At 36.6% G+C, this 27,511-nt stretch overlaps 1 protein-coding gene across 4 annotated transcripts in view; it reads right to left on the reverse strand.

Annotated features, from left to right (window-relative positions):
* GLMN (glomulin, FKBP associated protein) overlaps window positions 1-27,511 on the reverse strand; it is a 114,737-nt gene that overhangs the window by 55,035 nt on the left and 32,191 nt on the right. The window contains exons 8-19 of one of the 4 annotated variants that reach the window (XM_050806926.1): window positions 26,295-26,482; window positions 24,559-24,612; window positions 22,949-22,979; window positions 22,757-22,846; window positions 21,534-21,575; window positions 21,252-21,325; window positions 19,374-19,458; window positions 18,440-18,549; window positions 17,674-17,737; window positions 1,684-1,795; window positions 845-927; window positions 291-439 (exon numbers count right to left, since the gene is read on the reverse strand). In XM_050806926.1, coding sequence (XP_050662883.1) covers window positions 323-439; window positions 845-927; window positions 1,684-1,795; window positions 17,674-17,737; window positions 18,440-18,549; window positions 19,374-19,458; window positions 21,252-21,325; window positions 21,534-21,575; window positions 22,757-22,846; window positions 22,949-22,979; window positions 24,559-24,612; window positions 26,295-26,482 — 1,050 coding nt within the window. In that variant the 3' untranslated portion in view covers window positions 291-322. Of the gene's footprint in view, window positions 1-290; window positions 440-844; window positions 928-1,683; window positions 1,796-13,960; window positions 17,738-18,439; window positions 18,550-19,373; window positions 19,459-21,251; window positions 21,326-21,533; window positions 21,576-22,756; window positions 22,847-22,948; window positions 22,980-24,558; window positions 24,613-26,294; window positions 26,483-27,511 lie in introns of those variants that run through there. The other 3 variants (XR_007729310.1, XR_007729311.1, XR_007729313.1) reach the window with 3 other exon arrangements.

Genomic DNA, 27,511 nt, shown 5'->3' on the forward strand with positions numbered 1-27,511 from the left:
AGCTCACTAAAACTGTAGGAATGAATATAGACAATTCAATTACATTTTATGAAGTTACAAAATTATTAGTTTGTATTGGATTTTCAAAAATAGTATTTAGGACATATGTGGGCATTATTTACCATTAGATAACTTTAAAACAACAAAAAAACTGTTCTATAGTATATCATTATAGAAATTGATGAGAAGCTACATTTATTTTTCAAGCAGTAAATTTTTACAGAAAAATTTTATAATGGTATTAAATAAATCATAATGGAAAATACTCTATTTTATTAGTTTTTACTCTGTTTTATTAGTTTTTATTTAGGAAGTAGAACTTTCACTTTATCCCAATATTTTCTTCAGAGGTAGACTTTGTTTTTATTTCAATGAGTTCTTCCACTCGAGCTAGAACACTTTCAATCAAATCAAATGTGAAAAGAGCTGAATGTAGGACCTGCAATGCCAAGAAAAAGTAATGTTATTAATGCTGCCTTTAAATCCAAACAAAGCAAAACATAGAAAAGATTTCAGCTGGAGGTAGCTCAGGAATATTTAAGACCAGGTACAGTGGTTCACACCTGTAATTTCTGTGCTTTGGGAGGCTGAGGAGAGGATTACTAGAGGCCAGGAGTGGGAGACCAGCCTGAGCAACATAGTGAGACCCTATCTCTACTAAAAATTAGCCAGGCATGGTGGTGTGCACCTGCAGTCCTGGCTAATCAGGAGTCTGAGGTGGGAGAATCACTTGAGCCCAGGGAGTTGAAGCTGCAGTGAGCCACAATCATGCCACTGCACTCCAGCTTGGGCAAGACAGCAAGATCCTGTTTCTAAAGAAAAAGGAAAGAAAATTTCAGATCACCTTAAGCTGCATTTCAGGAGGCATATTAGGGATCTCTTCTCCACCTACAGTTATAGAACAAAGATCTTTAGATTTCTGGGCCTCTGTAAGAAAAGAAAAAAATCATGCGTGACACTTAAAAAACTCTCATATCAATAACAAATGTATAAGCTACTTTCATCATTCATTAACTTAAAATGTGTCAGTTATTTGTAAAAATTAAGTCCACTGTTTAACAGCTCAGGGTATAAGCAAATATAAGCTCAGGGTATAAGCTCAGGGTATAAGCTATAAGCAAACAGAATGAACTATCAAAATTCTGCAACGTGAATTAATACTTCTTTAGATAAATAGCATTATTTTGGCATGTATAGGATTCATGAAACTATTTTCTTTAGTATATAATCAATTATAGCCATTATACTAAAAAAGACAAAATTTCTGGAAATGCCTATAAAAGCACCACCACAGATATATGGAAGAGATCACATGATTGTTATAGAATTGTTGACTTAAAAAATTCTGGATCTAAGATTTTTTTCATAATTTGTATGGATTTACTTGAGGGTGAAATGCAATACCAAAGGAATGCTACCCAAATGGAAAAGCTGTAATACAGATTCTTAGAGCTTGAGGCTTTAAAATATATGCTTTAATTTGGTTTAAGTCTTCATTAACCTGATTTCAGGTAAATTAGCTTATAGATCTGCTAAGAATTTTAACTATAAATAAAATGGCTTAGCTGTTATGGTCTCTAAACAAGTATAAGATTTTTAAAAAGTTCTTAAATTTGAGTATGACAGTTGCAAAATTGGACTACTTTTTATACCTAACTGAAAACAAAATTGCACATTACCAACCTTGGCTATTTTTAATTTCTGCTTCATAATGTGCTTTTGACATATTAAGTCCTATATGAAGTGGCTTTAAGAAATTATTCTCAATATTTCCAAGTTCTGTCCATAATCCAGTCTGTTAAGAATAAAAGAATGAGTTATTTAGTTCAACAATGATTGACTGCCTACTACTATTAAACATGTTAAAAGCTCACAAAATAAAAATAAATGAAACATGGCCCTTTTCACAATGGACTTCACTATTTACTAATTACATTTATTACTGTATCTAGTTATGTGAATACCAATGAAAAGAAAAATGTACTTGGGGCACTACGCTTATCACTGTACCACTTGGATAGCTCCTGGTTTTGAGATCTGTTAAGATTTATGAGAAAATTATTTGAAGATAAATTCACAGACATCTCTTCCTCTATAAGCCATCCCCACAATGACTCTACCTTATTTATGCCTTCATCCCATGTATGTCCTTTCAATTGATATCCTCACCACTAGAACTCACCTATTTCTAGAGGATGCTTTCCCTTTCCTACTGATGGAAACTTTTCTAATACCCAGCTAATTTGAACCTCCTTGGTGACCAAAGTAGGTGAAGATTTTATCTGTCGAGGACAGCTTATTTTGTCATGCATCTTAGAGGTTTTTATTCCAAGAGCATTTTCTCTTACAGTACTTAAAGGAGAGGAGTCATGAAGTCTTAATTTTATTTTAAAAAATAGAGAAAAGAAAATCCATTGGTACTTCTGAGTTTCCAGGTACTCTTTACAAAGGAAAATATCTTAGATAAAAAAGGGAAACTTAAGGACCCAATTTATCCTTAACTAGAATAATGAACTACTTGAGAACCTATTTTGTAATGAGCTTATTTTGACCCAAGTAGTATATAACATGTTACTTGTAGCATTCCAAATAAAATCTACACATGTCTATGAATAACTGATAATGTCTCACATATATACTTTTCATTTCAGTCATCTTTTCTTATTTCTCCTATACTAACAGGAAAAGTAGAATTCTAGAGAGGATCTAAAACCCTCAAAAATATGCATACCTTTTCACTCAGCATCTACAAACTTATCTTGGGGAAATAAAGATGGATGTTGTAATTCTACTGCAGATGTTTTAAAAAATGTTTACTGAAACATTAGAATTAAAATAACTCATGACAGGAGATTCATAGTAAATTGACACATTAACATAATGGAAAAACTATACAGCCATTAAAATATTGTTTTTCAGTACATATTGGTGAATGGGAAAAAAGGTTATAAAACAGTGTGATTCTTTTAGTATGATCTCATTTTCTTTTTAAAAAAGAAAAAATGTACAGATGTATTAACACAAAACCTAAAAGGGAATACAGTATATCAACAATGGTGTAATTTTGATTACTATTCTTTTTTTATCTTGATTTTTAAATAATGGATGTTTTAGTTGTATATTTTTAAAATTGTTAAGTGGAAAGTTTTCTTAACCTCTCATGGCAAATTTGGGTGATATGCAGTAGGAATTTCCTTAACCAGTGTAGTCACACAGTATAACAAGCATATTACTCTTATGTGCACCGACTGCTTTCATTTCTCCTATTTTTACCTCTATCCTTTTTCTTTTACTGATACATGATATTTTACATATTTATGGGTACATGTATTTGTTACATGCATAATATACATAATAATAAAGTCAGTATTTGGGGTATCCATCCTCTTGAGTATTCATCATTTCTATGGGTTGGTAACATTTCATATCCTCTCTTCTACCTACACTTAAATATACAATATATTGTTGCTAATTATAGTCACTCTAATGTGCTATCAAGCAATACAGCTTGTCTTTTATCTAACCCTGTTTGTGCCCATTCACCAGCTTCTCTACATTTTCCCCTCCCATGCTCACACTCTGGCATCATTCTATATTCTGTATCCACGACATCACGTTTGTCCGCTCACACATGTGAGAATATGTGATACTGTCTTTCTGGGCCTGGCATATTTCAACATAATGACATGTAGGTCCATCCACATTGCTGCAAATAAGCTTTTATTCCTTTTTACGTCCAGCCTTTTCTTCACCATTTTGTATTCCCTGCCCCCCAACTTTTTTTTTTACTTTTTACTTTGCATTCACCTCTGGGTTCATAGGCAGAACTCACTGCAACCAGTGGCTTTCAAGACTAGGTTACTGATGATTCTCTTACCCACTAAAGCACATTTGAACATAAAGGGTATAGAGAAAACACCTAGCTTTGACAAAAGGAAACATTTTATTATATTTACTTTTAAAAAATAAATAAAATACTAGATATGGCTGGAATCCCCTTTGTTCAAGAGGCAGCCATTAGCTAAAACTTGAATGTTTTGCATTCCTAATTTATCACTTAATTTTTCATGTTTAAAAGCATATAAATGATATCATACTGTATATAACCTGCTTCAGCTTCCTTTTTGTCAATCTTAAGTTTTTGAGAGTTATTTATGTTGTAGCTCTAATTTCATTTTAATTGCTGCATACACATTCCATTATATGGAATTTATCCTGTTACTAAGTTTTTAGTATTTCAAAATAATGCAGCATTTACACTGCTGTATGTTTTCCTATTCACACAGGGTAAAAGTGTTTCTAGGATACTGTTTTTCAAATTATTTTTGCCATGACTCTCAGTAAAAAATAGGTTTTACATCACAACTCAACACACATTTATTTATATAGTTGAAATAAAAGTTTTCCCTCAAATCCTTTCCACATAACACATTTAATCTTAATACTTTAACGTAGAAAAATGGAGAATAAGCGATTCAAAAATAAACATCAGAAAGATTTTTATATAATAAATGAGTGTGCTTGATTGCTCATGATGTAATTTCAGTCTAATTCACTATTGAGCCTGGTTCTTTTTGTTTATTTTTCAAAGTCAGGTCTGTTGTGGTATTGATTATATACAGTAAAATATAACCTTCTAGCTATACAGTTCTGAGCTTTGACAAAGATATATAGTAATATAAAGTCAAGTAACCACTGCTGCTGTAAAGACATTCCCATGACCCAGAAATTTTTGTGCCCCTTTGTAGTCAGTCTCCTCCCACCTCCAGCAACCAGCAATGATTTTTGTTAATGCAATTTTTGCCTTTTCCAGAATGCCATAAGTGGAATTAAAACCCTTCGTGGCAGAAATTGACAAAATTCTAAAATTTATACAGAAAAGGTAAAGGATTTAAAAATAGCCAATACAATTTTGAAAAAGAAGAACAAAGTTGGCAGACTCACATTACTTGAGTTCAAGACTTCCTAAAAAGGAATAAAACAGAATAATTTCTTCCTATAAAGGAATCAAAACAATGTGGTATTGGTAAAAGAATATATATAGGTAAATGGAATAGAGTCCAAAAATAGACCCATACTTATAAAATGATTTTTGACAAAGTTGCCAAGATAATTCAGTAAATTAAGGATAACCTTTTCTACAAATAGTGTTGAGGTCAAAATAAAAGAAGAAAAATCTCTCAACCCATATCTCACATCACATAAAAAGTTTACTTGAAATGGGTCATTGACCTAAGTGTAAAACCTAAAACTATACAATTGCTACAAGAAATTATCTTTGTGGGGGGCGTGCCCAAGATGCCTGAATAGGAACAGCTCCAGCCTCCAGCTCCCAGTGTGAGCAACACAGAAGATGGGTGATTTCTACATTTTCAACTGAGCCTCCACTGCTGATACCCAGCCAAACAGGGTCTGGAGTGGACCTCAAGCAAACTCCAACAGACCTACAGTTGAGGGTCCTGACTGTTAGAAGGAAAACTAACAAACAGAAAGGACATCCACACCAAAACCCCATCAGTACGTCACCATCATCAAAGACCAAAGGCAGATAAAACCACAAAGATGGGGAAAAAGCAGTGCAGAAAAGCTGGAAATTCGAAACATCAGAGCACATCTCCCCCTGCAAAGGAACGCAGCTCATCGCCAGCCAACGGAACAAAGCTAGACCGAGAATGACTTTGACGAGTTGAGAGAAGAAGGCTTCAGTCGATCAAACTTCTCAGAGCTAAAGGAGGAACTACATAACCAGCACAAATAAACTAAAAACATTAGGCCGGGCGCGGTGGCTCAAGCCTGTAATCCCAGCACTTTGGGAGGCCGAGACGGGCGGATCACAAGGTCAGGAGATCGAGACCAGCCTGGCTAATACGGTGAAACCCCGTCTCTACTAAAAAAATACAAAAAACTAGCCGGGTGAGGTGGCGGGCACCTGTAGTCCCAGCTACTCGGGAGGCTGAGGCAGGAGAATGGCGTAGACCCGGGAGGCGGAGCTTGCAGTGAGCTGAGATCCGGCCACTGCACTCCAGCCTGGGCGACAGAGCGAGACTCTGTCTCAAAAAAAAAAAAAAAAAAAAAAAAAAAAAAAAAAAAATTGAGAAAAGATTTGACGAATGGCTAACTAGAATAACCAATGTAGAGAAGTTCTTAAAAGAACTGATAGAGATGAAAACCATAACACGAGAACTACATGACAAATGCACAAGCTTCAGTAACCAACTCGATCATCTGGAAGAAAGAGTATCAGCGATAGAAGATCAAATGAATGAAATGAAGCGAGAAGAGAAGTGTAGAGAAATAAGAGTAAAAAGAAATGAACAAAGCCTCCAAGAAATATGGGATTACGTGAAAAGACCAAATCTACGTCTGATTAGTGTGCCTGAAAGTGATGGGGAAAATGGAACCAAGTTGTAAAACACTCTGCAGGATATCACCCAGGAGAACTTCCCCAATCTAGGAAGGCAGGCCAACATTCAAATTTAGGAAATACAGAGAACGCCACAAAGATACTCCTCGAGAAGAACAACTCCAAGACACATAATTGTCAGATTCACCAAAGCTGAAATGAAGGAAAAAATGTTAAGGGCAGCCAGAGAGAAAGGTCGGGTTACACACAAAGGGAAGCCCATCAGACTAACAGCAGCTCTCTCGGCAGAAACTCTCCAAGCCAGAAGAGAGTGGGGGCCAATATTTAACATTCTTAAAGAAAAGAATTTTCAACCCAGAATTTCATATCCAGGCAAACTAAGTTTCATAAGTGAAGGAGAAATAAAATCCTTTACAGACAAGCAAATGCTTAGAGATTTTGTCACCACCAGGCCTGCCCTACAAGAGATCCTGAAGGAAGCACTAAACATGGAAAGGAACAACAGGTACCAGCCATTGCAAAAACATGTCAAAATGTAAAGTCTATCGATGCTAGGAAGAAACTGCATCAACTAGCAAGCAAAATAACCAGCTAATAGCACAATGACAGGATCAAGTTCACATATAACAACAATATTAATCTTAAATGTAAATGGACTAAGTGGTCCAACTAAAAGACACACACTGGCAAATTGGATAAAGAGTCAAGACCCATCTCACATGCAGATACACATAGGCTCAAAATAAAGGGATGGAGGAAGATCTACCAAGCAAATGGAAAACAAAAAAAAGCAGGGGTTGCAATCCTAGTCTCTCATAAAACAGACTTTAAACCATCAAAGATCAAAAGAGACAAAGAAGGCCATTACATAATGGTAAAGGTATCAATTCATCAGGAAGAGCTAACTATCCTAAATATATATGCACCCAATACAGGAGCACGCAGATTCATAAAGTAAGTCTTTAAGACACTTACAAAGAGACTTAGACTCCCATACAATAATAATGGGTGACTTTAACACCCCACTGTCAACATTAGACAGATCAACGAGACAGAAAGTCAACAAGGATATCCAAGAATTGAACTCAACTCTGCACCAAGCGGACCTAATAGATATCTACAGAACTCTCCACCCCAAATCAACAGAATATACATTCTTCTCAGCACCACACTGCACTTATTCCAAAATTGACCACATAGTTGGAAGTAAAGCACTCCTCACCAAATGTAAAAGAACAGAAATTATAACAAACTGTCTCTCAGACCACAGTGCCATCAAACTAGAACTCAGGACTAAGAAACTCAATCAAAACCGCTCAACTACGTGGAAACTGAACAACCTGCTCCTGAATGACTACTGGGTACATAATGAAATGAAGGCAGAAATAAAGATGTTATTTGAAACCAATGAGAACAAAGATACAACATACCAGAATCTCTGGGACACATTTAAAGCAGTGTGTAGAGGGAAATTTATAGCACTAAATGCCCACAAGAGAAAGCAGGAAAGATCTAAAATTGACACCCTAGCATCACAATTAAAAGAACTAGAGAAGCAAGAGCAAACACATTCAAAAGCTAGCACAAGGCAAGAAATAACTAAGATCAGAGCAGAATTGAAGGAGATAGAGACACAAAAAACCCTCCAAAAAAATCAATGAATCCAGGAGCTGGTTTTTTGAAAAGATCAACAAAATTGATAGACCGCTAGCAAGACTAAAGAAGAAGAAAAGAGAGACGAATCAAATACATGCAATAAAAAATGATAAAGGGGATATCACCACCGACCCCACAGAAATACAAACTACCATCAGAGAATACTATAAACACCTCTACGCAAATAAACTAGAAAACCTAGAAGAAATGGATAATTTCCTGGACGCTTACACTCTCCCAAGACTAAACCAGGAAGAAGCTGAATCCCTGAATAGACCAATAGCAGGCTCTAAAATTGAGGCAATAAATTAATAGCCTACCAACCAAAAAAAGTCCAGGACCAGACAGATTCACAGCCGAATTCTACCCGAGGTACAAGGAGGAGTTGGTACCATTCCTTCTGAAACTATTCCGATCAATAGAAAAAGAGGGAATCCTCCCTAACTCATTTTACGAGGCCAACATCATCCTGATACCAAAGCCTGACACAGATACAACAAAAAAAGAGAATTTTAGACCAATATCCCTAATGAACATCGATGCAAAAATCCTCAATAAAATACTGGCAAACCGAATCCAGCAGCATATCAAAAAGCTTATCCACCATGATCAAGTGGGCTTCATCCCTGGGATGCAAGGCTGGTTCAACATACACAAATCAATAAATCTAATCCAGCATATAAACAGAACCAAAGACAAAAACCACATGATTATCTCAGTAGATGCAGAAAAGGCCTTTGACAAAATTCAACAGCCCTTCATGCTAAAAACTCTCAATAAATTCGGTATTGATGGAACGTATCTCAAAATCATAAGAGCTATTTATGACAAATCTACAGCCAGTATCATACTGAATGGGAAAAAACTGGAAGCATTCCCTTTGAAAACTGGCACAAGACAGGGATGCCCTCTCTCACCACTCCTATTCAACACAGTGTTGGAAGTTCTGGCCAGGCAATCGGGCAAGAGAAAGAAATCAAGGGTATTCAGTTAGGAAAAGAAGAAGTCAAATTGTCCCTGTTTGCAGATGACATGATTATATATTTAGAAAACCCCACTGTCTTAGCCCAAAATCTCCTTAAGCTGATAAGCAACTTCAGCAAAGTCTCAAGATACAAAATCAATGGGCAAAAATCACAAGCATTCTTATACACCAGTAACAGACAAACAGAGAGCCAAATCATGAATGAACTCCCATTCACAATAGCTTCAAAGAGAATAAAATACCTAGGAATCCAACTTACAAGGGATGTAACGGACCTCTTCAAGGAGAACTACAAACCACTGCTCAGTGAAATAAAAGAAGACACAAACAAATGGAAGAACATATCATGCTCATGGATAGGAAGAATCAATATTGTGAAAATGGCCATACTGCCCAAGGTAATTTATAGATTCAATGCCATCCCCATCAAGCTACCAATGAGTTTCTTCACAGAATTGGAAAAAACTGCTTTAAAGTTCATATGGAACCAAAAAAGACCCCACATTGCCAAGACAAAGAACAAAGAACAAAGAAAGCCAAAAGAACAAAGCTGGAGGCATCACACTACCTGACTTCAAACTATACTACAAGGCTACAGTAACCAAAACAGCATGGTACTGGTACCAAAACAGAGATATAGACCAATGGAACAGAACAGAGCCCTCAGAAATAATACCACACATCTACAGCCATCTGATCTTTGACAAACCTGACAAAAACAAGAAATGGGTAAAGGATTTCCTATTTAATAAATGGTGCTGGGAAAACTGGCTAGCCATAAGTAGAAAGCCGAAACTGGATCCTTTCCTTACTCCTTATACGAAAATTAATTCAAGATGGGTTAGAGACTTAAATGTCAGACCTAAAACCATAAAAACCCTAGAAGAAAATCTAGGTAATACCATTCAGGACATAGGCATGGGCAAGGACTTCATGTCTAAAACACCAAAAGCAATGGCCACAAAAGCCAAAATTGACAAATGAGATCTAATTAAACTAAAGAGCTTCTGCACAGCAAAAGAAACTACCATCAGAGTGAACAGGCAACCTACAGAATGGGAGAAAATTTTTGCAATCTACTCATCTGACAAAGGGCTAATATCCAGAACCTATAAAGAACTCAATCAAATTTACAAGAAAAAAACAACCCCATCAAAAAGTGGGCAAAGGATATGAACAGACACTTCTCAAAAGAAGACATTCATACGGCCAACAGACACATGAAAAAATGCTCATCATCACTTGCCATCAGAGAAATGCAAATCAAAACCACAATGAGATACCATCTCACACCAGTTAGAATGGCAATCATTAAAAAATTAGGAAACAACAGGTGCTGGAGAGGATGTGGAGAAATAGGAACACTTTTACACTGTTGGTGGGACTGTAAACTAGTTCAACCATTGTGGAAGTCAGTGTGGCGATTCCTCAAGGATCTAGAACTAGAAATACCATTCGACCCAGCCATCCCATTACTGGGTATATACCCAAAGGATTATAAGTCATACTGCTATAAAGACACATGCACACATATGTTTATTGCGGCACTATTCACAATAGCAAAGACTTGGAATCAACCCAAATGTCCATCAGTGACAGATTGGATTAAGAAAATGTGGCACATATACACCAGGGAACACTATACAGCCATAAAAAAGGATGAGTTTGTGTCCTTTGTAGGGACATGGATGCAGCTGGAAACCATCATTCTCAGCAAACTATCACAAGAACAGAAAACCAAATACCGCATGTTCTCACTCATAGGTGGGAATTGAACAATGAGATCACTTGGACATAGGAAGGGGAACATCATACACTGGGTCCTATTGTAGGGGGGGGAGGGATAGCATTAGGAGATATACCTAATGTAAATGATGAGTTAATGGGTGCAGCACACCAACATGGCTCATGTATACATATGTAACGAACCTGCACGTTGTGCACATATACCCTAGAACTTAAAGTATAATAAAAAAAAATTAAAAAATTAAAAAAAAGAAATTATCTTTGTGATCCAGGTTAAAGATTTCTTAGAACCCATAAATAATGAATCATAAAAGAATAAAATTGATAAGCTGGACTCTGTAAATATTAAAATTTCTGTTCTTTGAAAAATACTATTAAAACACAAGCCACAGACTGGAATATTTGCAAAAATATAACCAATGAATTTGTATTCATGAAAAACTTTCCTTTTATAGAAGTTGTTCTAAGTTGAAAATTATTTTCTTTCATCCTTTCAGTTTTACTCAGTAATGGAAATTCTTTTAAATCTGATTCCCAAAATGATGTTTTTTTTTTTTTTTTTTTTTTTTTGAAGGTGTCTTGCTCTGTTGCCCAGGCTGGAGTGTAGAGGCACGATCTGAGCTCATTGCAACCTCCACCTCCCGGGTTCAAGCAATTCTCCTGCCTCAGCCTCCAGAGTAGCTGGGATTACAAGCACTTGTCACCCTGCCCAGCTAATTTTTTTCTATTTTTAGTAGAGATGGGGTTTCACCATGTTGGACTGGCTGGTCTCAAACTCCTAACCTCAGGTGATCTGCCTGCCTCGGCCTCCCATAGTGCTGGGATTACAATGATAAAGTTTTATAATCATTCATTGGTAAGGAATCTAGAGCTTAAGTTTTTTTTTCAATTTCCATTTCTATTTAAGATTCAGGGATGCAGGTTTGTTACAGGGGCATATTGCATAAGTTGTTCGTTTCTCTAAGATAAAACATATCCATGAAATATTTGCAGAGCCGGATGACTTCTATACGAATTAGAAGAAAGAAGAAACCTGGGTCTTGTTCGTGTCTTTTTATTTCTTCATTACCATCATGGACTGTATTCTTTGCAGGGTTCCTAACTGTTCTGGCAGTAAATTTCACTTTAGCCTAGAACTGCCTAGTCTTCCTTTTGTGAGATATGCTACAGTGAATTTTGAAATGTATAGTTTTAAGCCTTAGAACTGGAAATATTTCAGAACTGTTACATTAGTGAGCCTCCTTGAGTATGAAATTAAAAGCAGGTATTTGTGAACATTACAAATGCTTAATTATTACAACTATTTTAAAACTCTTAATTTACTTTTTCTAGACACTGAAAGATTTTAAGAAATCTTAAAATGTGATTTCTTTGTAGTATTTATTATTTCTTTAAAAAAAGATCTGGTAACCTTAACATGAGAAAGAGAAAAAATATTCTCACAGCTTCTTCACTCCTACATACTTCTAAAAATATTACAGTTTATCATCTGAAAAATTTGTGGAATTATGCCAAACAGAATATGTAAAAAATTTCTTTAGTCTACTTTTGGCATGTGTTTTTATTACCCGAAGTTTTATGATTATGGGCTGTTGCCATTGAAAACAGCTAAAGTTTTAACATCTAAAGATCTAGATTCATCAAAGATCAAAAAAGACAAAGAAGGGCATTACATAATGTTAAAGGGATCAATGCAACAAGAAGAGCTAACTATCCTAAATATATATGCACCCAATACAGGAACACCCAGATTCATAAAGCAAGTTCTTAAGAGACCTACAGAGACTTAGACAAATCTGACAAAAACAAGCAATGGGGAAAGGATTCCCTATTTAATAAATGGTGTTGGGAAAACTGGCTAGCCATATGCAGAAAACTGAAACTGGATCCCTTCCTTACACCCTATACAAAATTTAACTTGAGATGGATTAAAGACTTAAATGTAAAACCTAAAACCATAAAAACCCTAGAAGAAAACCCAGGTACTACCATTCAGGACATAGACATGGGCAAAGACTTCATGACTAAAACACCAAAAGAAATGGCAACAAAAGCCAAAACAGACAAATGGGATCTAATTAAACTAAACAGCTTCTGCACAGCAAAAGAAACTATCATCAGAGTGAACAGGCAACCTACAGAATGGGAGAAAATTTTTGCAATCTATCCATCAGACAAAGGGCTAATATCCAGAATCTACAAGGAACGTAAACAAATTTATAAGAAAAAAAAAAAAACCATCAAAAAGTGGGCAAAGGATATGAACAGACACTTCTCAAAAGAAGATATTTATGTGGCCAACAAACATGAAAAAAAGCTCATTATCACTGCTCATTAGAGAAATGCAAATCAAAAGCACAATGAGATACCATCTCACACTAGTTAGAATGGCGATCATTAAAAAGTCAGGAAACAACAGCTGCTGGAGAGGATATGGAGAAATAGGAGCGCTTTTACACTGTTGGTGGGACTGTAAACTAGTTCAACCATTGTGGAAGTCAGTGTGGCGATTCCTCAATGATCTAGAACCAGAATTACCATTTGACCCAGCAATCCCATTACTGGGTATATACCCAAAGAATTATAAATCATTCTACTATAAAGACACATGCACATGTATGTTTACTGTAGCACTATTCACAATAGCAAAGACTTGGAACCAACCCAAATGCCCATCAATGATAGACTGGATAAAGAAAATGTGGCACATATACATCATGGAATACTATGCAGCCATAAAAAAGGATGAGTTCATGTCCTTTGCAGGGACATAGATGAAGCTAGAAACCATCATTCTCAGCAAACTAACACAGGAACAGAAAATCAACCACCACATGTTCTCACTCATAAGTGGGAGTTGAACAATGAGAACACAGGGTGGGGAACATCACACACTGGGGCCTGTTGGGGCTCGGGGGATAGGGGAGGGATAGCATTAGGAGAAACACCTAACATAGATGACGAGTTGATGGGTGCAGCAAACCACCATGGCACGTATATACCTATGTAACAAACCTGCACGTTCTGCACATGTATCCCGGAACTTAAAGTATTTAAAAAAAAAACAAACTTAAATGACCACCCAAAATATGGATTATACAGAATTTTATGTATGTGTATTTATTATACAAGATATAGTTTTTTTTTCCTAAATGAAAAGCACACACACACACATTAAACAATTCAATTTTAAAATTCCTGATACTTACCTGTGGACTTTGCCATCTCATTGTTTCCCTTGTCCCAGCTTTCATTCTACATACTATAATTACAAACTTTTTAGAAAAAAAGATGAGTGAACAGATGGATGGGAAAGGATATGAGTACATAGGACAGAAGGGATAACATGATTATGAGATATGTATTAGAATAAATTATTGTAATTCAAAACAACTAATAATTATTTAAAGATACTCACCAAATAGATAATATTTGGTATAAAAACTAAGTTGGTTTTACTAGTAAAGATGGGAGCATGTTTGTACTACAATATTCAAGAAAAGTTATGTGAAATTCAAGAGTAAGAGAAGGTGCCTGAAACTTGAGCAAGGAGATACAAGAGGCATGAAATAGTAGGGTGAGAAGGGATGGCTTCTGAAGAGAGTAAGTCAGTTGACAGTAACCCAAAATAGCAAGAAAAGAAATGGATTATTATTCAATTATGAATCACTTTGTTGTCTTTGTATTTGAATGTGATTCTCTCAAATCTTCCTGTTCATATTTCTGTGTGTCTGCTTTTCATCTAATTACCCTCTTAGCACACTTAAGTGCTCAAAAATAGGTACTGGTAGGAGTCCTTTTGAATAAAATGCCCCATATTTCAGCATCACCAGACCATCATTTTGTTTTTTCTTTCTTTTTTTTTTTTGAGACGGAGTCTTGCTCTGTCGCCTGGGGGAGTGGGGTGGCGTGATCTCGGTTCACTGCAAGCTCCACCTCCCGGTTCATGCCATTCTCCTGCTTTAGCCTCCCGGCTGAGTTTTTTTTGTATTTTTAGTTGAGAAGGGGTTTCACCGTGTTAGCCAGGATGGTCTCGATCTCCTGACCTCGTGATCTGCCCATCTCGGCTTCTCAAAGTGCTGGGATTACAGGCGTGAGCCACTACGCCCTGCCCATTTTGTTTTTTCTTTAACCAAATCTTCCAAAAACTCAGAAACTGTCATTCATTTTTTATTAACCACAGTAGACATATTTGCCTCTCAATTATACACATGACCTATTGTCATTACACTCAGGAGAAATGTTTCCAAGATAGACAGGCTCTTAAGAGCCTAAAAGATGTCAGGTTGCCAGCTTAGACTGGATTTTTGCTAATTTCCCTGGTATAATTCTTATGGTAACTTATAAAGCAATAATTTGGAATATTTGATCCCTTAGAAAAATTGTTAAAAGCCATTAAATAAGAGATGCCTGTTGGCTGGGCGTGGTGGCGCACACCTGTAATGCCAGCACTTTGGGAGGCTGAGGAGGGAGAATCACTTGAGGTCAAAAGTTTGAGACCAGCCTGGGCAACATGATGAAACCCAATCTCTAGTAAAAATACAAAAATCAGCTGGTGTGGTGGTGCCTGGCTGTAGTCCCACCTACTCAGGAGGCTGAGGCAGGAGAATCGTTTGAACCCAGGAGGTGGACATTGCAGTGAGCAGAGATCGTGCCACTGCACTCCAGCCTGGGCGACGGAGTGAGACTCCATCTCAAAAAAGAAAAAAAAGAAGTGCCTGTAATCCCAGCACTTTGGGAGGCTGACGTGGGAGGATTGTTTAAGCTGGGGAGTTTGAGGCTGCAGTGAGCCGTGACTGTGCCACTGTACTCCAGCCTGGGCATTACAGTGACATACTGTCTCTTTGAGAAAAAAAAAAAAAGCAGTCCTACAGGCTGGCTGTATCCTTTTCCTTACCAGAAAATGTACATGCCAAACAAAAGTGAGGAATCATCTATGGATAGTACAGCAGACACTGCACAATGCTAAACTGCTCTCAAGTCTTCCCTCTCTAGGCAGAGACCAATCTGCGGCCTTTGTATGACTCTGTGTTCCATATCTAACACATCTATCAATCCTAATCAACAAGATTCCTTTTGTTTTTGTCAGGCAAGTCAGATAATCTCTCAAGTATGTATAGCCTTTCTTGATTACTAAAAAAATAAAAACTTATACCCTACCCTAAGGCCACCTTCCTGAAGTCTCAGGGCCTCTACTGCTGCTGAATTTTATATTGTAGCTTTTCAATTTTTATCACAAGCTCCTTCAGGAATCAGGATTTAGTTTGTGATTTAGAAAGTTCTGGCCACTGCCTGGGGTCATAGCTATTTCTACCACTTTCCAGATGTTTGCCCTTGTGCAAGTTAATGATCTTTTTTCACCTACGTTATCTATGAAAAGTAAAAAATAAAAGAGTCCTTTTCTTGGCTGTCCATGGTGGCTCATGCCTGGAAGTTACCCCAGCACTTTGGGAGACCGAGGTGGGAGGATCTCTTGATCCCAGGAGGTCAAAGCTGCAGTGAGCCATGATTATACTACTGTAATCCAGCCTGGGCAAGAGAACGAGACCCTCTCTGAAGAATAAATGATATGTAGCACTTGGGCAGAATAGTGGTTGTCCCTGACAGGGGTGAGTGGCGCAATGAAGTCAGAATTAACTGGGAAGGGGCATGAGGAACCTCTTGTGATGTTGGAAATGTTCTATATTGATATGGGTTTTAGTAATATAGATCTATGCATTAGTTGAAATTCAGTGAATATACACTTAAAATTTGAACATTTCATTATGTAAATTTTACCTCAAAGAAAAACTACAGACAAATACTTAATTTAATGAAATGCAGCTGAAATATTTAGGAGAAAGTGTGCTGATGTCTGCAGTTTACTGTGAAATACATCAAAAGATAAGATAGACGGATGGAGTGATAGAGGGTGGAGTGATAGATACATGATGAAGTCAGTACAGTAGAATCATAGACTCTAGGTGGTGGGTAAACCAATGACCACTATAAAATTCTTTCAACTTTGCTGTACATTTGAAAGTTTTCACAACAAAATGTTAAAAAAAAAAAAAAAATAGCACCTGACACAGAGTAAGCACTAGTCAGTGATGGCAAATAGCTATTTTCAGCTGCAGAGGGATGAACAGGGGGTCAAATCACTGAATCTACTGTAGATCTGTCAGGAAGGAAAGAGACTGCTACTTTTCCCATAAACTTTCATCCCAAATCACAATTTACCTAATTAAAAAAAATTTTTTTCTTTGGCATCTTTATATAAAAATCAATTACTAAAAAAAAAAAAACCAATTAACAACACATGATTCAGGCAGTTCTAGCTAATAGAGGTGACACATATAGGGAAAGCAATTATCAGAACAGGGTAGAAAGACAAAAAGCAAATATAATTTTACTGTATGACAAATCTCCCTCAAATAGTTTTCTATTTATTGAATACTTCTAATGATCTGCTATTTTTAAAAAATCCAACTTCCTAAACATTATTTAAAAAGTGCTATTAAATTCTGTTTTAGTGCTGAAAATGCCTCAATTTGTCATGTCTGATGAGGCAATATTAAAATATCAGATGATTTTATATAGCTCATGAGCTAGAGGTGGAGGAAACTGAACAAGACACCCATATGTACATTGAGCTCCACAAGGTTAGTTGACTTAGGACCTGCAACTTATCTACCCAACAGAACGAAGTGCTTTCAGCAAGAAAACAGACATACAATAGGAAATGGAAAGGGAAAGGAAAGCTGGATGTGGGGTGGTAAATGCTCCTGGGAATTAACTTCAGGTTTCAGAATAATTGTTGGAACTCTTCCTGGCCTTTATAGCTGGGTAAGACATTAAATATTGGCTTTAGGTACTGAATATCTGAAACATTCTTTATGCCTTTTGAATATACTCACAGTTTCTTTTCAAATACTCCACTTACTTGATTGTCATTTTCATTATCTTTGATAACCAAATACCTCAATAAATTTAATGAAGCCATAATCCTGTTAATTGAAAATACATGTTACTTACAGTATGGTTTTATATAGTCAACAGAAATCTCAATTAATAAGCTAAAACTTTGGGCATATTTTTATAATTAGGTTTGCCAATAGAAACTATTTCCATTAATATCTTTTTGAGTAGTAATAACTTATCACTCTTGTTTTCCATTGAAGTTCAAATAATACAATTGTGAAAATTATTATCCTTGTTTTAAAAAAGTGTTATCTTATTTGAGAGCATCATCTCTTGCTTTCTGAATTTTAAGATTCCTTTTTAAATGCTTTTAACCATTTCTCAATATCCATTCCAGTATACTGAAACTGAAATTATATGTTCTATATGAAAACAAAATGACCTGGAAAACAATAAAACAACAAAATCTAAACACATAAATTACATACATACACAGATTTTTAGTTTTAAGTCACAAATGCTGTCATTGCAAATTTCTGTGGAACGCTGGGTACATAAAAGCTATCAAATCCTGGTTTTTGGTCATTCACCTAGAAAGAGGAGCTTTTTATTTTGTTTCTACACATTATCAAATCACTTATATATGAAAAATCTTTATGTAACTTAATGAATTAGCCATAAATCATAAAATCACAGGAAAAGACATTTTATTACTTTAGGTTCCCTAAGCAGATGTTTCCCATTTTATTCTGAATTCACTATGTGAACTTCAGTAATGGTCACCTCACCTATCTGAGTTTTGCAGTAAATCTGTTTCTGCACCCTCTGGAAGAAAAAGTACCAAATCAAGAAGGGAAACCAACTGTGGTCCTGTAAACCATTTGTTGTTATGTGTTCTCTGAAAAACAACGAAAAATTGAGAAAGGCTTTAAATAGCTTGATAATTCATGTGTTTTTCTAATACCTTGACACTACGAAAATAAAGAATTGCACATTTAAAATATATTTTTTAACTTTAATTTCCATACTTTCATTCACTTCCCAGACACCAGGAACAAACCCTGCCAGTTTGAGAACACTGGTCACTCTGTTTTCCATTTAGAATTACTGAGTACTCACAAACAGAAGAGACTTAAGTTTCCATTCATTTTTCAGAAGCATATAACAAAACAAAAAGAAGCCACAATATCAGCTAAAAGAGGCCCAGAGTGATGACTCACACCTGTAATCCCAGCATTTTGGGAGGCCAAGGCAGGTGGATCACTTGAGCTCAGGAGTTCAAGACAAGCCTGGGCAACACGGTGAAACTCCATCTCTACAAAGTCAAAATTCAGCCAGGTGCAGTGGTGGGCACCTGCAGTCCCAATTACTCGGGAGGCTGATTTGGGAGGACTGCTTGAGCTCAGGAGGTGGAGGTTGCAGTGAGCCGAGATCGTGCCACTGCACCCAACCTGGGTGACAGGAGTGAAACCCTGTATCCAAAAAAAAAAAAAAAAAAAAAAAAAAGCTCAAAGAATACAATTTAAACTTACAGTTAACAAAATTTCCAAATTCAGAGTTTTTAAAACATAGTAGAAATAGGGGAAAAAATATGCCTTAATATTTAAGTAATAGTAATTAATACTAGAGATAGAGCAATAACTCACATTAAATGTATTCTACATATGAATAAATATACCCTACAAAATAAATTGGCAATTGACACTTTGGCTATGTTCTTACCTTTAATGACATGTCAATTTGATTTTTGATATTTTGAATAATAAAAGCCTCCACACCTGAGTGATTACTTGTATTCAATAAGCACCTTGAAAGCAAAAATTACAATACATGTGAAATTATCCTGGATGGCATTAGAATTAAATGGTGATAAAAGTCTTACAAATGCAAAGAGGCCATGTGTTACTTCTAGGAATAAAAACCCCACAGTAATGGCAATTAGCAAGGTGATCAACCAATTACAAAGCCACCTGTAATAGTTATTGTTCTCACTAAATGGTAACTTATTTTTTTATTTTTTTTAGACAGAGTCTCACCCTGTTGCCCAGGCTGGAGCGCAATGGCACGATTTCGGCTCACTATAACCCCTGCCTCCCGGTTCAAGTGATTCTCCTGCCTCGGCCTCCCAAGTAGCTGGGATTACAGGTGCCAGTCACCATGTCTGGCTAATTTTTTATATTTTTAGTAGAACGGGGTTTCACCACGTTGGCCAGGCTTGTCTCAAACTCCTGACCTCATGATCCGCCCGCCTCAGCCTCCCAAAGTCCCGGGATTACAGGTATGAGCCACCGCACCTGGCCCATAAATTCTTATTTATAACTGGATCTTCCAACAAGCCATTTCTATCAAACCAAATTTGAGTATTTTTATGCCCATAGTTACAATAATTTAACATGGCAAGAAAGGACACTAACATAATAGTCTAAAAAATCCCCAAATTCTTTCCTGTGAAAGTAGTCTAGTGCTAGAGTAGCTTAATTGCAAAAAAAAAAAAAAAAAAAAAAAAAAACAAAAAAAAAACCCCACAAAAACTAGGTATGACTAGCTTAAGAAAAAAAGGGGATTTATTGGTAGAGCTACAGATAGAATAGAATAGGAAAGCTAGTATAATACCTAAGAATTGAGATTTCATAAACTTGCTCTTACTGCCAATAGAACAACAAGAAAAGATAGGATCAAGAGTGTTGGCTGGGCATGGTGGCTCACGCATGTCGTCTCAACACTTTGAGAGGCTGAGGTAGGTGTGAATCGCTTGAGCCCAGGAGTTTGAGACCAGCCTGGGTAACATGGAAAAATCTTGTCTCCACAAAAAAATTAGTTGGGCATGATGGCATGCACCTGTAGTCCCAGCTACCTGGGAGGCTGAGGTGGGAGGATCACCTGAAGCTGGGAGGTCAAGGGTCAAGGCTGCAGTGAGCCATGATCACACTGCTGCACCCCCACAAAAACAACAGTGCTAATACTGGCCAATCCCAAGTAAGACATTTTAGCAAATCCAGCCTGCTGCCCAATTTTATCAATAAAGTTTTACTGGAACACACCCATCCCCAATACAAAGTCAACATTAAGCAGTTGCAACAGAGACTGTATAGCCCATAAAACCTATATTTACCATTTGGCTCTTCACAGAAAATTAGCAAGTTTACCAATCTTTAGAGAGTTGCTAGAATCTTATCCACCTCAAAGAGCACTATTAGTAAGCTCTTACTATTAACATAGTGCATAGCCTATCAAAGTTGTAATTCCAAAGCCATCAATTTCAACTGTGAGTAATGGAGATTAGTGACATACACAAAGTTCTAGCAGGAGCATCATCCCAGTTTAATTATTTTTAGGTCTATTTCAAATTTAGAGTATTCCAATTGATTGAACTGCAATATATACTATTAGTCATACAAAATATAGACATATATAGTATGTATCTGAAATATTTGATTAACCCTTTCTCTAGCCATCACTGAGAATGTATAATATGGCTTCTAACCAGAGTTGAATTACATGTAAAACATACCGACACACTACGCCCTAAAACAATTACATGGCATTAACATCATTTTTAATCAGCCACACACTTAGCAATTAGCCATGCTTGATACATACCTAAATAATGTATATTTGCCTTGTGAATCCAACTTGTTAATATACAGCTGAAGTATAGCTAAACTCTTTTTCCTCTAAAATGGAACAAACAATATTATTATATCAAATGAATAGATTGCCCAGACTTCATCACTATCCATTTCATGCATGTAATAAATCCACACTTGTACCTCCTAAATATATAAAAATTTTACAAATTAAAAATTTTAAAAAGAAGATTAATTATTTGTCAAATTTTCTCATTGTAACTCATTATTCTTTAGTCTCCAAACATTTACATACCAGTGTCTCAATGGGGCAAAGTGTCATTACTTTCACTAAGCCCTGGAAATAAAAAAATGTAAAATTCAGATGTAAACAGATTATACTGACTGCAAACAAACAACTATAATACATCAATAGGTTACTAAAAATTCAGAGAAGTGAGGGTAGCAGATTTAAAAGTGAAGTAAATTAATTTTTCCCTAAGCCTTCCATTCCAGAAAGCTAACTACAATTGATTTTTTAAGTGATATTGAGTAGAGTGTCACAAAGCGTACTTTTAAAAGCAAATGATAATTTTCAATTATGTCTACAGTGGCAAGAAAATGAAATCAAACCCACAGAAATATAATTTATTAATTAAAAACAATCAAACAATATGTTAACAAAAACCATGTTTTTCTGTTTAAATATCAGGAAAACCAGTTCCCACACTGAAATCTAAGGATGTCCTTGGATATCATAACAAAGAGTACTGGGCAAAATAAACCATAGGAGGGAAAAACAAAATGTATATTAGTCTTTATGGTAATGAGTCTGTGGATGCCTTGGATGGAGTCCTGAGAACTTGAGTTATGAGAAACATAAAGGAGCTTCATTTTCCAAGATCCCTACAGAAATAAAGTACTGAAAGAAGAAAGTTATGCTTTTCTACTGGACGCTGTGCTATCTATAATGGTGGCCTCTAATAGCTATCCATGTTTAAACAAATTAAAATTTAAATTTAAAACTCAGTTCCAGCTGGGCGCAGTGGCTCACGCCTGTAATCCCAGCACTTTGGGAGGCGGGCGGATCACAAGGTCAGGAGATCAAGACCATCCTGGCTAACACGGTGAAACTCAATCTCTACTATAAATACAAAAATATTAGCTGGGCGTGGTGGCGGGCACCTGTAGTCCCAGCTACTCGGGAGGCTGAGGCAGGAGAATGGTGTGAACCCGGGAGGTGGAGGTTGCAGTGAGCTGAGATAGTGCCACCGCACTCCAGCCTGGGTGACAGAGCAAGACTCTGTCTCAAAAAAAAAAAAAAAATACACACACACACACACACAACAACTTAGTTCCTTAGTCACATTTCAAGTGTTCAGTTTGGTTAGTGGCTTTCATATTGTCAAAGTTCTACTGGACAGCATTACACCAGAGTTTTCAAAGGTTGCAGAGAAGAGAGTGGGAAAGGAATCAGAAAAGACCTTATCAGAACAGGCAAAGGGCTATTTTCAATATTAGAATACATATTTTATTTACCTGAGGTACAGTAAGAAAACTCTTGATTTCTAAGTACTGGTAAAGTAGACTACTGTCTTCTATTCTCAATAAACTATTCTCCAGCAGCTCCTACAGATTAAAATATATGCAGATACATATATAGTGAAGTCAACAGCTGTTATTTGTTGACAAGACTATGTATTTAAGTTATAATGGGAACAAACATCTTACCAATCCTTTGGAGATAACAGACTCTTCTGTTCTGAAAAGTAATATTACAATTTATCATGAATTTGTACACTATTTTAGAAGGATACTTCATCTGATGAAAAATACAGCAAAAATTGAAATTTTAACACTTTTAAAATGTGTATCATTAAGGAGAAATTCTGTTGAAGAACTTGATCAAAAGTTTTAATCCATCTTTGATCTGTCTTTTGGTTTGGCTAAGACCGCTAAATCTGACCAAAATAAATCTATTCAGGGATTATTTCCTAACTTCAAAACAATAGATCTCCAACAGCAAGCGCTAAGAAACTAACTATACCTGATATAACCAATGCTATATATTCCAGTTGATTGTTCTGTAAAATCTTTCCAATTCTTTTTATTCAAAAAAAGATTCAATGACTATGCAGTTTGGAAATCTCAAGAATATAGGACTTAGATTCAAAACAATACATACTATCACTGTATGAATAACAGAAACTAAATGTAATGAATATAAAATCATTAACACATAAAAAATACAGCAAATTTACAGAGTTAGTAACTACTTGTGCCAGGAGATCCTTGGAAATTCCTGCCTTGTATGCTGAAGATTTGCACATTGCCATGTTACAAATCTTCCTTCACCTGGTAAGAGATGGGATTGATAAACTGTCACTAGTGTTCCAGGAGGATAATTGCAAAGCCCTAACTGATCTCAGGGGATAATTTAAACATGTTACATGTTATAGTGAAAGAAAACAAAGCATACAGTTTTGCGAAATTCTTTAATTTCTGTCTAGAAATTATGTATACTTGTTACTCTGTAATTTCCTTTTTTTTCTCTTTTGAGACAGGGTCTTATTCTGTTGCCCAGGCTGGACTGCAGTGGTGTGATCTCTGCTCACTGCAGCCTAGACCTCCCCGGTACAGGCAATTCTTTCACCTCAGCCTCCCAAGTAGCTGGGACAACGGGCATGCGCCACCACACCTGGCTAACTTTTCAGATTTTTTGTAGAGAGAGACTGGCCTCGAACTCCTGGGGTAAAGCAATCCTCTTGCCTTGGTCTCCCAAGGTGCTGGGATTACAGGCGTGAGCCACCATGCCTGGCCTTTTTTTTTTTTTTTTTTAAAATAGAAAGTCCTGCTGCTTAGCACCTCAAACGAGAAAAGTTGTAATTAAATGATATCACTGTCAATAATCTCAATTATAAAAAGTGGAAGTCAAGACACCTCCTTCCTTTTGATGCAATTCACAGACTGTGTCCATGAAGGAAAAATACGGATGAATGTCTTTTATTGACTGCCCTTCCTTAGGATGGAGGAGGATGCAGTAGGGTAGGGGTGTTTTAATTACCAACTTTTGGAATAAGGGAAGAAACCTTAGAAAGAGATGACTGGAAAAGCCCTTAAGACAAAAATCTTAATACTGTCTTAGGTTTAAAATAAAAGAGACTTTGGTATAAAACCTCTTTGACTCATTTCTGTCTCTCTCGTGAATTATTTGCCAAGCTGTTCTATAAAATAACCAATTAATTAATTAGAGCCTAGCAAAGAGAAGGCAGTCTCTGCTGATCTTAACAAGGACTATTTTAACATTATTTCATTTTGAGATACCATCTAAATAATCTTACCTTTGCAAAAAGACTTCAATATGCCCCATATTAAACTGCAAAAGGTACAATGGGCTAAAATAGAAACAAAACAAATATATATATAATACACACACAGAGATGTACGCACATACATACTGTTATGGGTTGGATTGTATCTCCCCCAAAAAACATATGTTAGAGTCCATACCTCCAGTACCTCAGAATCTGACCTTATTTGGAGATAGGGATTTTTATGGAGGTAATCAATTTAAAGTGAGATTATTAGGGTGGGCCCTAATCCAATATGACTGTTGTCCTTATAAAAAAGGAAAGTTTGGAGACAGACACAAGCACACAGGGAGAACAGCATATGAACATGAAGGCAGAGAACAGGATAATGCATCTACAAGCCAAAGACCATCAAAGATTGCGAGCAAATCACCAGAAGCCAGGGGAGAGGCATGGAGAAGATTCTCCTTCACAACCCTCAGAAGGAGCCTCCAGAACTATGAGACAAACTATTTGTTATTTTAACCATCCAGTTGGTAGCACTTTTTTACAGGAGCCCTAGCAAATCAATACACATATGCTGTATAAGTTATTTTGGTGATAGACTGTGATGCTTAAGAGTACAGGCTCTGGGGTCAGACAGAGCTGTCTGAATCCCACCTATGCCACAAAGTAGTTAGATCTTCGGTGGTATATTAACCTGTCTAAGCCTGTTATTTTCATCTGTAAAATGAAAGAATGCTCTATTTCACAGGCTTATTATAAGGATGAGATAATGCATATAAAGTTATTAGCATAATGTTTCATACATGGTGCACATGCAAATGATAGCCATTATCGCAACATTTACATACAAATATACTCCTAGGTATATTCATAAATATACAAACTCACACAAACACCCAATGCTTAGAGACAAAAACACAATCCTTATTATCACAGAACTCAAAGTCCAGAAGATATTACATTATAAAATTATATCTTTTAAAAATAATTTTAACGAACATTGTGGGAAAAGACAAGGTCAAGGTAATTATAATGGAAGGATTCAACCTAAATTGGGTGGTGAGTGAAGGCTTTGCTCAGAAAGTGACATTTAAGGATAAAGATAATTTTAAGCATATACAAAGGCCAAATAGCTGGAAAACGCATAACATTTAAACAAGAAACAAAAGAAGGTCTGTGTCACTGGCGCATAGCAAACAAGAGGAAAGGTGGTAGGAGATGAATCAGGCCAATCGAGCAGGGAACAGACCAAGCATAAGTTTGTCTCAGAAGTTATGCAAAGGCATTAAGACACTATTCTTAAAGCAATACGAAGCCACTGGAGGGTTTTCAGTAAGGGACTTCTTTTAAGGCTTCACTTTCTGGTATGTTGAGAATGTGTTAAATTAAAAGGCAGTCGAAGTGGATATATTAGTATCCACTTAGGATTACAGCCGTAATCCAGTGAAAAGATGATGATACCCTGGGTACCTGGCTAGTTCCAGGGTGGCCTCAAAAGCTTCAAAACCAAGCCCAGTTTACCGTCTTCTGATTCTTGTCCCCACCATTCCCTTACACCTATTTCAACACCCCCCACTTTCATTACTTGTCTACTGCTATCTTTAACAGATTATAGCTGGGACCATTCTTATTAAAAATAGCCTTTATTATTTATTTAAAATGTATTAGTGTGTTAATATGCATATATTGGACATTAGATAGATGAGAATTTTATGAAACTCCTTTTGGAATACATGAATAAACCAAACACTAACTCTTACCTTAAGACCATTGGAAGCTGATCAATACGGATGCCCTGTACAAATACTAGATATGCCAGAGAAGCCATTGAGTCTGCTAACTGTTTATCTTCTTCTTCTTCAAATTCAAGGTAATTCCAAGTTCTCTTTTTCCTTCCATGATTAAAAATCATTTTGGGGAAAGGGTGTCCAATTGCTGATAAAAAACCCTATGAAATGGATAAAAAAGGAAACCGTAGCACACAGACTCTAAGACGCCCCCTGCCCCGTTTTCAGACTCCATATTCTCACCAAGGGGAGTGTAATCACTCCCTTTGAGCATAAGTGGGACCTACGAGACTTGCTTTCAACCAACAGAATATGCCAAGATGTCACTCCCATGATTAGATTATAAGACAAAAGTGAAGGGGTTTCTACAGAAGTAATTAAGGTCCCAAATCAGTTGATTTTGAGTTATTCAGAAAGGAAACCATCCTGGGTGGCCCTAACTTAATCAGGTAGATTTTTAAAGGGGGTCCAGGCCTTCCCTGAGACTCAGAAACTCTCCCTTGCTGGCTTTAAAGAACTAAGCTGCCATGTTATGAGGAGGCTCACGGACAGAACTACATGGCAAGGGACCAACTACAGGCAGATCCTAGAAGCTAAATGTGGTCCCTGGCTGACAGCCAGCAAGAAAATGGGCACCTCAGTCCTACAGCTTGGAGGAAACCTGGAAGTGGAAACAGCGGAAACCTGGAAGTGGATCTTTCCCAGTTAAGCTTCTGATAAAGACCACAGGCCCAGTCAACAACTGGCCTGTAGCCCAATAAGACCCTGAGCAGAGGACCCAATTAAGCTGTGGCTGGACTCCTGATCCATAGAAACTGTGAGATAACAAAGGTACGCTGTTTTAAACTGCTAAGTTTATAGGAATTTGTTATATAGCAGTGAAAAACTAATACAGAAGCCAACAGCAAAATCATATTTTACATAGCATTTTATACATCAGAAGTATTCTAAATTCAGAATCATAGTTTAAAAAAAGTTTAAAATGATGAATTTTATGTATATTTTACCACATTTTTTTTTTTTTTAAAGTGCTTCAGGGATATTTCAACGCAATCTAAAATGTGAGACACAAATATATGAAGCAAGGGTAAAGCAACTAAAACGAAGAATACTCCAGGAACAACGTTCCACTGACACTGTCTGCCTGTAGAGAGCGGGCTGCAGGAACGCTGGGCAGGGCAGCGTTGAGG

Source organism: Macaca thibetana, chromosome 1 (assembly GCF_024542745.1).
Source record: "Macaca thibetana thibetana isolate TM-01 chromosome 1, ASM2454274v1, whole genome shotgun sequence".
NCBI classification, from domain to species: Eukaryota; Metazoa; Chordata; class Mammalia; order Primates; family Cercopithecidae; genus Macaca; species Macaca thibetana.